Source organism: Triplophysa rosa, linkage group LG3 (assembly GCF_024868665.1).
Source record: "Triplophysa rosa linkage group LG3, Trosa_1v2, whole genome shotgun sequence".
In the NCBI taxonomy this organism is placed as follows: domain Eukaryota; kingdom Metazoa; phylum Chordata; class Actinopteri; order Cypriniformes; family Nemacheilidae; genus Triplophysa; species Triplophysa rosa.
The window spans coordinates 11792238-11807688 of record NC_079892.1 but is presented as its reverse complement, the minus strand read 5'-3'; the positions used below and the strand labels follow the sequence as shown (position 1 = coordinate 11807688).

At 36.9% G+C, this 15451-nt stretch overlaps 1 protein-coding gene across 1 annotated transcript in view; it reads right to left on the bottom strand.

The window, feature by feature from the left end:
* osbpl5 (oxysterol binding protein-like 5) overlaps positions 1–15451 on the bottom strand; it is a 45316-nt gene that overhangs the window by 20716 nt on the left and 9149 nt on the right. The window contains exon 2 of the mRNA XM_057329983.1: positions 202–358. Within this exon, the coding sequence (XP_057185966.1) occupies positions 202–337 (136 nt within the window). The 5' untranslated portion in view covers positions 338–358. The remainder of the gene's footprint in view (positions 1–201; positions 359–15451) is intronic.

The following is a 15451-nucleotide window of genomic DNA, read 5'->3' as shown; positions in this document are numbered from 1 at the left end:
GTTTTGGGAGGTTTCCAGAGCATTGCTATGTGGTTGCTAAGGTGCTCTGAGAGGTTTATACCACTCTAGCAAGCACCCAGGACACCCTAGCGACTGCATAGCAACACTCTGGCAAACAGCCAGAATCAATGTGATTTTGATGCGAGTCTGCTTTAAGGATGCAGTGGTTTGGTTTGGCAGATCTCAGAATAGAATGGATACCTGGGCTCAGCGGGTACAGCTCATTGTCTCCGCCGTAGGACAGATTGCGGCTCAGCGCGCGCGGGTCGATCTTAGGAGGGGACGTGGCTGTGGGACAGAGCGAGAACCGTCTGCGGAACAAGTTCTCCTCCTTCATTGTGCCAGCCAGTCTGTCAACCTGCAAGAAAAAATATAAATTTGGCTTGTGGCAGCATAATGCACTGAAAGACGTTGACACTGCAGTGTTGTGTGCTAACATATAATCGGCAATGGAAAATGTGTGTGTGAGTGAATGAGTCCGTGCCAACTTTGATGAAAACGGTTTCCAGAGTGCTTATGCAACAAAGATTGATGCATGAATGATGAAATGGGAAAGCAGCATGGGAGTCAATAAAGCAATAAGGCTTCAAAAATATTTAAAGGTGAAGTACGTAATTTCTGTGTAATTAGTGAATTGTTTTCCTGGACACTCCTCCCGTTTACCATTAGTTGGTCAGACACAAAACTAGGCCTATGGTCATCAGTCATGTTGCTGTATTGGTTGCGATGCTCATACATATTTTGATGATGCCACATAGCAACTATAGACAGTTTCATCGGAAACTGGCCTGAAGTTACCTTTCTGTGTTTGGTTATTATATAACAATTAATTTTAGATTTAATCTATATTAATATTAATATTTTATTACATACTAATTGTATTAGTTTTTGAGGAGGTCTACCTGAAGTTAAGTCTGGGCCACATAACATTTGTTTATGTTGTTGCTGCTGAAACCATTATTGGTCCATTATTTGTAATCAAAGAATATGTAGGAGAACATTTTTTTAGAAATTCCCTGAAAACCACCTCAGCGTAAAATCTTTTTTTAGTGAAATGTATGTGTTTTAATTTGCCGTATTTGAGCAATTTGAAGAGTAATGGAAAAAATGACACTTTGTTGCATAAAATGATCTATGAAAGGCTTACTTTCAGCTGACCCTGCATATTTACCTAGAATAGGAGAAAGTATTTTAACATTGAAAATTGACATACTTGCCCTTTAAGTATTCCCTTAAAGGGATAGTTCCTCCAAAACTGAAAATTCTGTCATCATTTACTCACGCTCATGTAATTTCATACCTGTATAAATTACTTTGTTCCGATGAACACAAAGAAAGATATTTGGAAGAATGTTCATTTTCAGTTCCGGGACATCATTGACTACAATAGTAGGAAGAGTTAAATGGTAGTCAAAGGTGCCCAAGAACTCTGTTTTTCTAAATTCTTCAAAATATCTCATTATGTGTTCATCAAAACAAAAAAATACAATATTTTTTTTCCTACTATGGTAGTGGATGATGTCCCAGAACTGAAAAATGCTAACATTCTTCCAAATATATATTTCTGTGTTCATTGGAACAAAGAAATGTATACAGGTTTGAAACAACCTGAGGTTGAGTAAATGATGACAGATTTTTCATTTTTGGATGAACTTCCCTTTAAAAAATTAAATTGTCTAGTTATTTAAAGTTATACAATTAAAGGTTTGAGGTTACACACAATGACAGTAACTCAAATCTAGAAACCTGAACAACAAGAGGTTTGAGGTGGAGAGCATCTGAATCAGATTTCCAGCGTCATTCCTCTCATGAAACTGAGCTAAAAATAGTCTTTCTGCTGCAGTGAGGGTCTGATGGGGGTGTGGGAACTGATGTCTTTAAGGTGCAGTGTAACAAACTCTCTCTCACTAGAGCTCTGCAGAAGTGAGTAATCCCACCCTCTGTGTGGCCGGGCAGCCAGATGAACCAATCACGGCTCAGAGGCACAGCTCTCAGAATGGATTTGATTGGCTGCTGCTCAGTCTGCTCTGTTCATATTACTACAAACAGCAAAGAGGTGAAAAACATCCAGCACCGACTAAACAAATATAACACCTGGGAACTAAATGTACAAAAAGTCTCAGAGGAAAGAGAATTCACAAACAGGGTTCTTCTTAAAGCGACATACTTGAAATTGTGTTCTCATTACCCTAATGTTGTTTCCAACATGTATGAACTTCTTTTGTGGAACGATGATGAAAGATTCATTTTAAAAATAATATAAAGTGAATACTGTTAGTCAATTCATGAAGAAAGTGAATATAAAGAATAATAAAAAATAAAATATTAGAATATTATTGAATATTTGAAATAAAATTGCATACTAGGGATGTAACAATATTATCGATATTGTGTTATCGCAATAGACTGTATGAAACGATAGGTCTTCGCGGCATAACATAGAGAATGTTACAAAAAATAATAGATGTTACCTTTGGCAAGGTCCATCTGGTGCAATTATTTTATTTTATTAAAATTTTAAGTCATTTGACCCATCTCATGCTATAACTCATACCTCTAAGAGACAGTTATGATTAGAGGATAAAGAAATGGCACGTTATCAAAGTCATCATTTGTCATTTAAATACCGCAAAAAATATTGCATGTGGACTTAATACCGTACAGTGAGATTTTGATATAGTCTCATCCCTATTGCACACGTTTAAAATATACAGTATATGTAGCATTTATAATAATAATAGCTACTTTTATTATTAATAATTATTCATTACTATATAGAAACGTAGACAGGATGTATCCAAGAAATTGACATAAACATGAGTAAATGTCAAGAGCTCTTTGAGGTAAGTTTTAACTATTTTTATGGTACATGGTTCAACAAATTATCTTTGTAATTTATATATTATTTCTTGGGGGGTGAACTAATTCTTTATTTGACATATTAATAAAGTATTCATTAATCCAGTAGTATTCATCACATTCAGTAATGTTTAATGTTAATCACAAAATGTCTTTTTGAAGGTCTTTGTGTGGCATGAAGGCCTGGCTGATGAAACGTAAAGCATTTCATGGTTTCAAGAGCTCATTCAATGACAATCTCCACCATAACGGGCACAGCCAAATCTAACAGAATGCCAAACTCCATTTTGATATGCACAGCCCATTATTTAAAGTTGCTGTTTGAAAGATCCAGTAGTTTTATTAGTAATCAAAGTGCCTTGAAAAAAGAATTTGGTCTGAACTTTGACAGAAAACCTATTACTTTCTTGTACTCCTCAATGCGTATTTTTAAAAGCCAACAATGCAAAGGCTTGTTGTATGTACTCCCGTTTCATGCAAAAAGCATACGACCATTGTTTTGATGTTTTCAATCATAACTGGCAGCCATGGTAATGTTGAGGGTTTTTGACCCCACATGCCTGTACTATGATCCAATCCAGTAATCTTTAAACAGTGCCGAGTAAATGAATGGTAGAAATTCAAATCAACTCGTACAAGCGATGCCAAGCCACAATTGGACGGAGTCTCCCGAGTGTCCTCCCGTGACCCCAGCAACTCTGATTTAAACCCTGTCTCTCCAAGGCAGCTTCAAAACACTCCCATAAGAGACTTCACAAGAAAACATCCTTTATCCTGGCAGCTGCCATCTTTAATCGCTCCCTAACAAAGAAAGCAAAGAGACCACATCCCGAGAGGCGTTGATGTAGCCAGCGCGTCAATGACAGCTGAGTGAACCTCAGTTGAAGAGTACCAGGCTGACATTAGGAGACACTGGGAGGAGGAGGCAAAATTGTCCCAATAATGTACATTTTAGTTCTGAAGTATATTTTTATAGTAACGCTAACTGTGGTAGCTACACTCTAAAAACTTTGGGTCAAAAAGGACGAATCCGTCCATTGCGTTATAAATTAAGCTGTGTTGGGTTGTTTTGACTTAAAAAGAATGGGTTGTTTTAACCCATTGTTGGGTTAGATATAGACATATTCTGGGTTCATTTAACTCAACGGTTGCGGTCGTCCTTTGTTGACCCAAAATGTTTTTTATAAGTAACATTTCACCAATACTGGCTGATGCTGAAAATCTAAAAAATGACTATTAGAAGAATTTTTCTTGAACGACATTTCTAAACATGGCTTATTCTTCTACCTATAGATTTTTTAAACCATTTTTTAACCTTGGTCTCACTATAACACCCCAGTTAAACTATCCACTATGCAAAAATTATGATACGCTTTCATATCGAAGGGCTCAAATAAAAGAGCCCTTTGAAAAAAGCCTCAGTAGCCCAAACAACAGCAGCTAACTTGTCACAAAGCTCACCGCTTCAATGTTAGCCTTGAGCAAACCCGTTATACCTCATTCAATATCCATCAGCTTTGTGACATGATCCTGTTTGACATCTCGGAGAATGTCAGTCTCTGGACCAACAGAGCGCCCGGTGGCCGGATGGACTTCACGCCTGCTGGGTCCAGCTAATCTCCACTCTCAGTAGGGTTTTAATCCATATCCTAGCACTGGATTTAAGGCCTGGCCAAATGACCCATTTACTAATGTTGAAAACACAGCAGTAGACCGAGTCACGGCCTCTCACGAGACAAGGTTTCTGACATACATCGTGTGGTGACCTCATTTTTATGAGGTTATAGCTACACGAGGAGCAACCAAAGCTTCCACTCGAGTGGAAAGAACCACGCACGACTTTGTAGTTTTGGGTTGAAACCGAAATAAAGGTTTAGTGGTTGGTTAAATAGTGACCAAACGGTTGTCAATTCTACAGCTTCAACAAAGTTAACAAAAATCTAAACAAATGCAACTTACTAAAAACCAGGGGTGTCACAACATCCTGGTATTGCAAATAACCGTGACAGCATCTACTGTCTGATCTATCAAATTATATTGTATTTTAACACAACTGAATGCTGTTTTCACATATTATCTGTTCTGTTGTCAGACATAAAACAAGTATAAAATAGTGACTTAACACGACCCAATAACATCTCATGTTTAATCCAACCAGCTGTTACTTTAACTGCTGCTAAAATCCTGTTTTATAAACGTGACATCGTCTGACAAAATCACCATACATTTACGTTGAAGAGCTGTGATTTTGGCTATATACTTGTTTGTCTCATGCAGTGCATATCCTTTACTGCTGTTGCTCTTCTCATCAATGCGTTGTTGTGTTATGAGAGCTTTTTTTATTTTAAATGCGAGTGATAGTTTTATTGTAGATCACGTATAGCGGAGACAATTCGGCACAAATTCAGAAATATGGGAGAATACACTGTTGCTGTTACACAGAGTTACAACTACAGAACACACGCACCGCACCGTAGGGAGGTCGAGAGCTCGCACACAGACTCACACCAAGCACATAGAGAAAGGGTGTGTGGAAGACTCCGCTAACCTTTCGTTAAGTCATGATAAACTCGATCACTCGGCCGAAACCGATACCGAAAATTATTTTTAAAACCTTTATGAAATAGTTTTTATTTAATTGTATTAACCACACACACTAAAACCACAAAACTTAAGGAGAGCATATTTTAAAACAATACAAAATATATAATTTTTCCTTGGTCATTGCAACGCAATCAAAAATAACTTTTTTACCAATCATCTAAACATTCTAGTTCTAGAATTATTATATGCATAACAGTAGTCAAGTTATAGTCAAACTCAGAAGCTCCTGCTAATACAAGAAGTTCATGGTGCACAATCATTTTAATGAAAACAACAAGCAGAACACAGAGGGGCAGTGAGTCTGTTCATGTAAACAGGCTTAAAGCGGCCCTAACACACACGGTTTCTACCAATCTCAAATTAATCTTGAGTACCTATAGAGTAGTATTGCATACGTCGTATCTTCGAAGAGTATTTAGTTTGATCACATTCATAAAAGACAGATACAGCTGTATGATTATTACTGAAAGCATACGGCGCGTGCGCGGGGGAGGGGTAGGCTGAACTAAAGCACGTGCGCACCCATTGCCAACAAAACACAGACATCAGTTTCACTCACCGCGTGCGGTTCATGTCCGGCATCTTTTAGCGCTGGGACGGCTCCATATATCAGTTTCAAACGATCTCCAAATCCATCTTTATATCCACCGTTTATATAACATTCATCACCCAAATGCAGTGAACAAACAAACACCTGAACTTCGCAAACGTATGCTCTCCCTCTCTCCTGCACCCAAGTGAAAGTGACGTCTGCGCATGCTCCTTCTCCTGCTCTCCTTGCTGCCGTGTGGGCGTGCTTTTCCGGGAGATTTGTCCAATAAGGGACTAAGAAAATTTGTTACGAAACAGTTTTATATGTTCAAAAAAAGCTTTCCGAAACCTGTACGATCGCTGGTGGAGTGTATCGAGCACAGAAATACTACGTCATATGCCCAACTCGTTTTTTGACAAGTTGACCATGTTAAGCATGAGGGTTTAAAATCTAATACTGCTAATCTTGCATTTCAGGCTGCTTAAATCAAGCACACAAAGTTTTATGTTAGCTTCATTTATTTTTTCTCTTTCAGATCTGTCAGCGGCAGGACCAGTGGTCTTCAGCCCCCACAAACCGGCTTAGTAAGATGGTTTATTAACATATTAAAGTACATTTTACCCTATTATAGATTTTTTTCCTTGTATGGTTCAAAGTATCCACTGTAGGTTTTTTAATAGTTTAAGTGAGTATTATAGTTTACTGGCAAATGATTTTGGTTCCAAAATGAGATAACTCTATTTTTACATTTTTTCAAAAATCATGTGTTTTTATTGTGCATTCCAATTAATATCAATCAAACTGCAATTGGTTTGTTTTGATTTAAGCCATAATAACTCAAAAAATACAGCTAACTAACACAATAAAACACATTAAAACATGATAACATAATAAAAAACATGATTTTTGAAAAAATTGAGTTATCTCATTTTGGAACCAAACTCTTCATACATTACTTACTATTGTACAGTAAAATTTTTAATACACTGTTTCACTTGCAATTAAGTAAATTCACTATAATAAAATGTATTGTCAACAATGCCTTAACAAACATTACATTACCTTTTTGTTCTGTAAAAACAGGCAGAAACTACTCCAAACAGTTGAGACTCCCACGATAAATAACAGAGAAGAAACATTCTAACTTATGATTTTTAAACTGGTTATACTAGCTAGGACACGGGACACTGTTTATTAACAGTCAAGGCAAAATACAGGCCAAGTCTGGCCTTTAGCTGACTCCAGGTTCTAAATCCTTTCTACAGGCCTAAATGAAGACCTGAGTGGTATTCTGGGCCTCTCACATATAGGAAAGACTAAAAACACAAGCTTCCCACTGTGCAGTCTCTTTAAATAGAGTGACATCTTGGCCCGTACCCTCTCAGTTCCACTAATGATGTGTTCTGCCTCATGGACGTTTGCAACCAATAACAAGGTCACTCAGGGTTGGGTTGTACCCACACCTAAAGACTGACAGTGCTCGCTTCTGCTTTCTTGTCGGGGAATCAGTAATTACAGTCTCAAGAGGCTTGATTAGGTGCTATTCAGGGATGTAAACACTGAAGGGTCTTGAAGGCTTGTGTAACCCCTAGGTATACAAAAATATCTTCAAGAAGATTGGAAAAAGATGGGGTTGAAAACCGTAAAGATACCAAATCGAACCGACAGATATCAGTCTGGCATTACCCAAAATATTTTACCCGACAGCTCAAAATATAAATCTTTACTATGGCCATACTATTGTGAATTGGGGTAAGGTACTCTGAAGCCTAGATCTGAGAAACTGGGATGCATATTTAAAGCACAACTGTGGCCAAAGGTGACATTTGGCTTTAGCCCACAAGTTTTATTTATTCATTGGCATGTGATGCACTAAAAACCAGCTATGGGTGAGCAGGTCAACTATTTTGAGCAGGTCACTATGCTTGTGACTTTAAACCATAACCCTGCATCAGATCACGCACTCCATTTAACACAGACATTAATGTGTCTTATGTAGGTCACAGCAAACAGCAATTTAAGATCTCCCTCCCACCTCACATAGCCTAATTTACCTAAAAGGACCTAAAAGTTCCCTGTGTTTTTCAGAGATTATAGCAGATTTCAACATTCCCATCAGCATTAATTGCAATCAAGGCCAGCACTAAATATCAACAACGTCTGGGTACAAATTTGTGAGTCATAAAGCTGAGCACCCTTTCAAACATCCAGAATAATCTAGAGTGTTTTGGTTCATTCTGCCTAATTCTTTCCTCATTTCCAGGATCAAACTGACGTTTCCGGACAATGCTATCAGTACATTCCAATTGTAATTGCTGATAACACACAAATAAAATAGCAAGAGTATGTTAAAGCATTAAAATAAAATTCTCATGACTGTAATGCGTTTAGACTTTACTACTATGATGTATAAATATGTCGATATCAACATCATATCATATGATGTCAAAAAGTCATTTTGACGTTTCGCATCAGAAACTAGTAATGCAAAATTTCGAAATAAAAACTGTTAATTCGCAAAAACGTTTTTACGCTCGCATGAAGTGTTTTTGTTGTTGTTGCAAAAAACAGTTAAATAACAGATAATAATAAAATAATATTACAAATACAAATAATAGAAACGCATTTGCCGAATAAATTCTGACATAGCGGACGTTAAACCCACAAGACTAAGTGGCTGTTATCATTGATGGTGTCTTTCTGGTTTCCAGATATTTTTTATTTACTGTTACCAATTAGAGGTCAACCGATATTTGATTTTGCCGATAACGATAACTAAGGTGGTCAAGTACCTACCAATAACGATTAATTACAGATTTTACAAGATTTTTTTATTGATTTATTTCACTTAAAAACACAAGTAAAATAGCAATGAAGTGTATTACAACAATAAACACTATTTCTGGAACAACTGTGTTGTATTTCAAAGTAAAACATATAAATATTAACTATATTAATAAATATTAAACTCCAGTGTATGATTTAAACAAAATTATAAGGAGTTAATTTCTACATTTATAATTATTTAAAAAAATTCTAGGCACCAAATTAGCATATAAGAATGACGGATAAATTGTAATATTTTACAAAATATACTGTCGTGTTAAAATGCGTTTTGTTTACATTAAAACAAACGTCATTTACATTAGCCGTTCCTGCTGTCTCTGTCATCTCTATCTGATTTCTATTTCGGAGGCGGGTCTCGCGTGCATGTGTATACACGCACACACACGCGCAAGCACACACACACACACACACACACACGCACGCACGCACGCACGCACGCACGCACACACACACACTGTCACTATACTGACAAATGCCTACCCAAAGTTACAATAATAAAATGTAAATGTAACATTTTTTTGTGTATTTTTGTCACCCTGTTATAACTTCTTAAGCTAATAGGCTACTAATGTTAGCGCGCTCTCAGCCCTGTCTGCAAATTTACTGCTTTTCTCCATTAATGCAGCATATAGTCAATAAATTAATTACTTTTTAACATGTCATGTTTACTGAAATTGGCTCTACCTTGTCACTGTGAAACTTTTAAACCCCCATCTGATGTATTCCGCTCCGTGCAGACTGTGGTCTCACATCTCCAAACCAAGCAGGCTGTCAGTCACTGATCTATATATATCAGTGCTGTCAGTTTAAGTTTTATTTCCGCCTCTAGAGGTCGCTGTTTTACTCTATACTCTGTACTCTCTGTACCTTTTCTTGCTGCGTCTGGTGATTATAGTTTAAACTATCGTTATCGGTGCCGATTAATCGGCAAAAACGATGAATCGGTCGACCTCTATTACCAATACCACCATGATCTGCTCAAAGGACTTGATGGAAACGCATCAATTTCGCATTAGTCTTTACTCCTGTTACCGCGAACTTTGAAAAGATTTGCATCACGTTTGGATGGAAATCCAGCTATTGTCATGAAAATTAAGACACAATGCAAAAATTCTTAGTGGTTGTAAAAACATGCTTTTGTTATTTTTGCAATCCATAAATTTTGCCTCCAAATCGCCATCTCTGTTTTAAGCTTAAACTGCAACTGTAAAAAAATGTAATTTTACGGACTTGTACTGTTTTATTTGTAATATTTTTTTAAAATACAGTAAACAATGTTGAATTAAAAACAGACTGCAAATTTACAAGCCGGGTGTAAAATAACATGACAAACAGGTAATTTTACTGTACAACAAAATATTTTACGGTATTTACCCTGACCCCCCAGCTGCCGGAATTTTACCGCTTTTTTACAGGGTAATTTATGTACCTATCTTTACATGCATTTCCTGAAAACTCTATCTGACAGCTCAAATTATAAATCATTATTATAAGGTTCCTATTGTGAAGCAAGACTAAGGAGCTTTCAGTAAAATATAATTTATATGTTTTTATTTTATTTTGTGTGCTGAGATGTGACCCAGACATATTTTTTGAAAGACTTTTTAATATTCATTAATAATGTTCTTTCAAATTTCGTGGCATTATAATATCATTTAATGATACACATTGATAAATACTTTAAAAACACATTGGTAAACCTTTAGTCGATTGACAATATACTGATTCTTTCCAAACCATATCCAGGCCAGATTGGAAAACTCCCTATCTAGCTCTATCGCTGAGAGGCCAACAGTCTCTGTTTCTTCACATTTTGGTGACACTAATAAGTTTAATAGGGAACATAAAAGCACAAAACCCAGATAAAGTGTTCTGTTCTTCTCATAAGGTGAGGGGGAGTACTGACTTCAAAATCCTTGCAGGAGAAATATGAACAATTTTTTGCAGCAACACAAGTTTCTCACACGTGCAAATGCTGATAAATTAATCCAGCAAATACCAGCTAGACTGTCAAAGCAGAGGTGGGTTACCCAAAATGTGATGAATTATAATCTGATTTAAAAGAGAAAAAATGCTAATGGATGTGAGCTCTGATTGTTATGTTCAATGTGAGGGGAAACCATCATGGTTTTGACCTTTAGTGCCCTTTTTCCAGAGCTGCATATCGCTATTTCTGTCCTGATGTCCTCTGAGGTTATTGACTGAATGATGATCAATAGAGACCCGTTCTATACTGCAATACTGAACACAAATAGGAGTTTGGCTTCGGTTAAGATAAGACAATAAATGCAGTGTAGCTAAAAACTCAATTAAAGAGCGGAGGCAGAATATTCTCTTTGATAGCTCCGATAACCTGGTACAACCATTGTTCTGTGGTCGGTTCAAATCCGATCCTCCACTGGGAGTCCATCTGATGATTGTTTGAAATAACAACAATGGCAGTGACAAGAGGCTGTCTAGATCCATAAAGAATTAAAAGACTACTATTATACTTTTTGTTCAATTGTTCCTCACTTAAAGCCATTAAATGGCTTCAGAATACTCGGATGCAGGGCTGGGCAATATATTGACATTTTAAAATATTGCCAAGCTGCATACTGCAGTGGTTTGCAATACTCAAAGATGTTAATACTTACATTTATTGACATACTTGCTTTCCTGTGGCTCAGTGGTTAGAGAATGGCGCTAGCAACGCCAAAGTCATGAGTTCGATCACAGGGATTGCACATAGTTTATGTGCAACGAATGTATAGTATAATGCAATGTAAGTCGCTTTGGATAAAAGCCTCTGCCAAATGCGTAAATGTAAATTTATGTATAGTCAAAGTTTTAGGTTGATGCAGTAAGAGGAGAGCCTGGGTGGAAGAAAAAATGTAAAACATGTATGGTGATTATATTATTTTCAGTTTTTAAATATATTGTAAATTTTGGTCTAAGTCACCATATAAGCAGGGTTTTTCCTGCATTGAGAAATTGGAGGCGGCCGCCTCCGTCAAATGTCATGCCGCCTCAGACTCGCGCCAAAATTATGTCGGGTGTCTTCACAAGAAATGCTGCGTGCATTTAACAAACTGTTGCTGCGTCCAAAACCGCATACGGTCATACTATATAGTAGGCAAAAAGCAGTAGGCGAAAGAGTAGTATGTCCCAAACATCAGTATTCATAAAACAGTAGGCGAGAAATTTACGCCTGGTGCACTATTTCTCGCGAGATTTGGACGTGTGTATACTACTGTGGCATCCGAAACCGCCTACTTACCTACTGTATAGTATGTGAAAACAATATAGTATGTCCCAAACCTCAGTATTCATAAAAGAGTAGGTGAGAAATTCCTGGATGGCTTACTGGTTACGCCCACATTCTGAAGCACCCAGCCACAGATACTTGGGATACTACTATATCCCATGAGCCCACGGGACAGGATAAGTTCATACAGGAGCATAGCGGAGAACTGCGAGGCAGGTGTTTTCAAATGTGAGTATTACTAGCCAACAACGCTTCTCTTGGCGTTGCAGTCGCATTTGTTAAAGTGCTGTAGCGTAAAGTTAACTTGTAAGATGCTACATAGTTTAGTACATGTTTGATTTTGCTGTGAAAATGCAGTGTTTTAATAAGCATAGCATAAAGGGGAGCTCCACGCATACACGCGTCTTTGAAGTAGACTTAACGTGACAAATATTTAAACCATACGCATGTTACAGACGCTTTTTAATGTCTGTGTAACATGTCACCTGTCATTTTCTCGATAAAGTATTGCAAATGAGCAACATGAAAATACATATCACAGTAATGTAGCTTACGTCTGTTAACATGTGGTACAAAGCATTGTTCACTGCTTGCATAGATACATACAAGTAATGTAAATAAACATAATGTATATGTTTTATTTGTCCATTAGTACTGATGATGAATTCAGGAAAATAAACAGCGAGTTAACACATGTGCAACTACCTCCACATTTACATGCAGTATTGAGCACAAATCACAGAGGTCACTTGAATCTTGTTTGACCGTTACAGGGACAGATGAGCACACTCGTTAAAATCACGAAGGTGGCGATGGTGATCAGCTGTGAGATGGCATGGGTGTGGGGTTCAACGCCTGTAGATACAGGATCATTTGTTACAACAATAAATTGAAATAAAGCTTTGATTTATGTGATGTTTACTTGTATATGTATTAATAATTATTAAATGCATTTATTTTCTTACATCAAATTTACGTATTTTTTATTCATGTTTATTCTATAGTTTCCTGTAAATAAAACATATTACATTACTTTGTGCATTATGTCATTGATTCACTGAAAACGTATGCATTCACACTTTTGTAGTCTGTATTAATGCATAGATGGCATATGGCAATACAATTACATTTAGTAGCCTATTTTAATACAATATATCATTTTCAGGAAAAAAATGAATAAGTATTGGTCAGCACTTATCAATAATATTGTGCACAAGTGTAGGTGTGGGCTAGCAATGCATTTCTAGGGTACACTTAATTTATAAGCAACTTATATTCCTTGACAATAAAATCAGCAGTGCTCTCCTAAGGTGAGATCGTCGAGCAGCTGCCCGACGTCTCCTTTGTGAAGGCATTACAAACATGTTGCAAATGTTGGGAAAACTCATGGAAGGTAAAGTTGTAGCGTTACTGATGTTAATGCACCTGTCTCTCATAACTTTAATTGTTGCGCTTGTTATTATGCCACATGGTTCATCGCTGGCCCTGTACACTCCAGTACAGTAGGTGGTGGATATGCACCACAAACGTAATTTGCTCCCCGCCATTAAAAAGGAGAAGAAGATTATCAATATGGCGGACAACGGCTGATCGCATACATACTACATCCATTCACGGAAAACAGTACGTACCCATTTTGCCCCGTTGAGTACGTACCTACTGAAATTGAGTACCTACTCATTGAGTATGCGATTTGGGACACAGCATGTCATTTACGTTTCATCCAAGTACGTTTAATTTCTTGAAATGTCTTAAATTAACATGACGTACATCATTGTAATGTCTTTAGCTGTGCAGTTGGATCGTTGAATTAGCGTATACTGTACACAGCGAGTTCGCCAGTATGAACGCACATTGCATTCAGAACGACTCGCACATGAATGACTCATTTGAACCGATTCATTTAAACTATTGAACTTTTCAGTCACTAGCGAATAGGGATGTGCCTCCCAAATCGCGCACTTATGCACTATTCTACGTCATTTTGTAGTATAAATAGTGTGAGTAGTACGTTCACATTAAAAATCCTCAAAAAAGTGCACTGTAAGTACCTGGATGATGCACATTTTCGACCGAAAATATGAAGTGTGGAACTGTGGACACTTCACACACTCAACGGTTGCTGTTTCGCTTACGTAGCGGAAGGGAGGCGGGGCTATCAGACGCTGCTCAAGCAAAACTCTCTTGCAGAGTGATAATAATTAGTATAAAATCGTTTAGTATTCCATTTGGGAAGATATACTCTTCTGAAATTCATATACTAGATGGTTGAGTGCATAGTGCATAGTTTAAGTGCATAGTGTATAGTATGTCATTTGAGACACAGCTTAAGAGATCATTGAATCATTTAAAGTGAACCACAGAGAATGCAAGATGTGAATGAGCTTTTCTCATTTTAGCCATTTAGTAAGACTGGTTAATTCAGTTGGCTATAGTGGGCTGAAAATTTAGTTGAAAATTATAAAAAGTTATATTTGTTTAAAAGAAAATTCTGTTTGGTTAAATAAAAATAATGTTTTATATAACTTAATAATTGTCATTTTCATCTAATTTAATTAGAACTTTTAATATGTCAAAGTCACTTTGGTTAAGCCACTTAAAGGTACGGTAGGCCTACGTGTGTGTGTACAAGATCAGGATGGCACCACCTCCGCCTCATTTTGAGCCAGTAAAAACGCTGTATAAGTGATATTTTATTTTAAATAAATAAAAATCAGACATTTAGCATACACCTTGAGATTAAAATAGAGATGTACTGATACTAAGTTTCTCCACTGATACCGCTAGCCGATTATTCAGAGTGATATCTGTTGATATCGATTGTAAATTTACAAATTAATATTTCTTAATTTTCTGAATGTTATTAATTCATATAATGACTATTAATATTGAACATAAAACTGGAAATGTTTTTGCAATATGGCCTCAAAACTACATCACAATATGTCTGGGGTTTTAGGACGATAGCGTTAACAATGACGGTATAAATATAACACCATTTACCGCAGTTTATGGCTAAAATTGATAGTAGCTTGCCGCCATCTTACATTGAGAATTACTGACTTCCGGCCACTTTGACGCTCGTCCGCTTTGACTTTCACTGCACATATGAGCTGTGAATGGGTCTCGGGCAGAAATACGTCATCAACTAGCTTTTATCGTGGGAAGACAAATTTCTATCATGGGGAGAAATTCTACTGGTATATCGCAAACTATATAATATTGCCCATCCCTAATGTACAGAGCACACATTTATTGCATTTTCCTGTCCTCTTTTGATTGACAGTATACATCGGCCCTGATCATCAGCTTTTTTAAAGAGTACATAACATGAGATCATGAAAATAAAATTTCATGCAGTG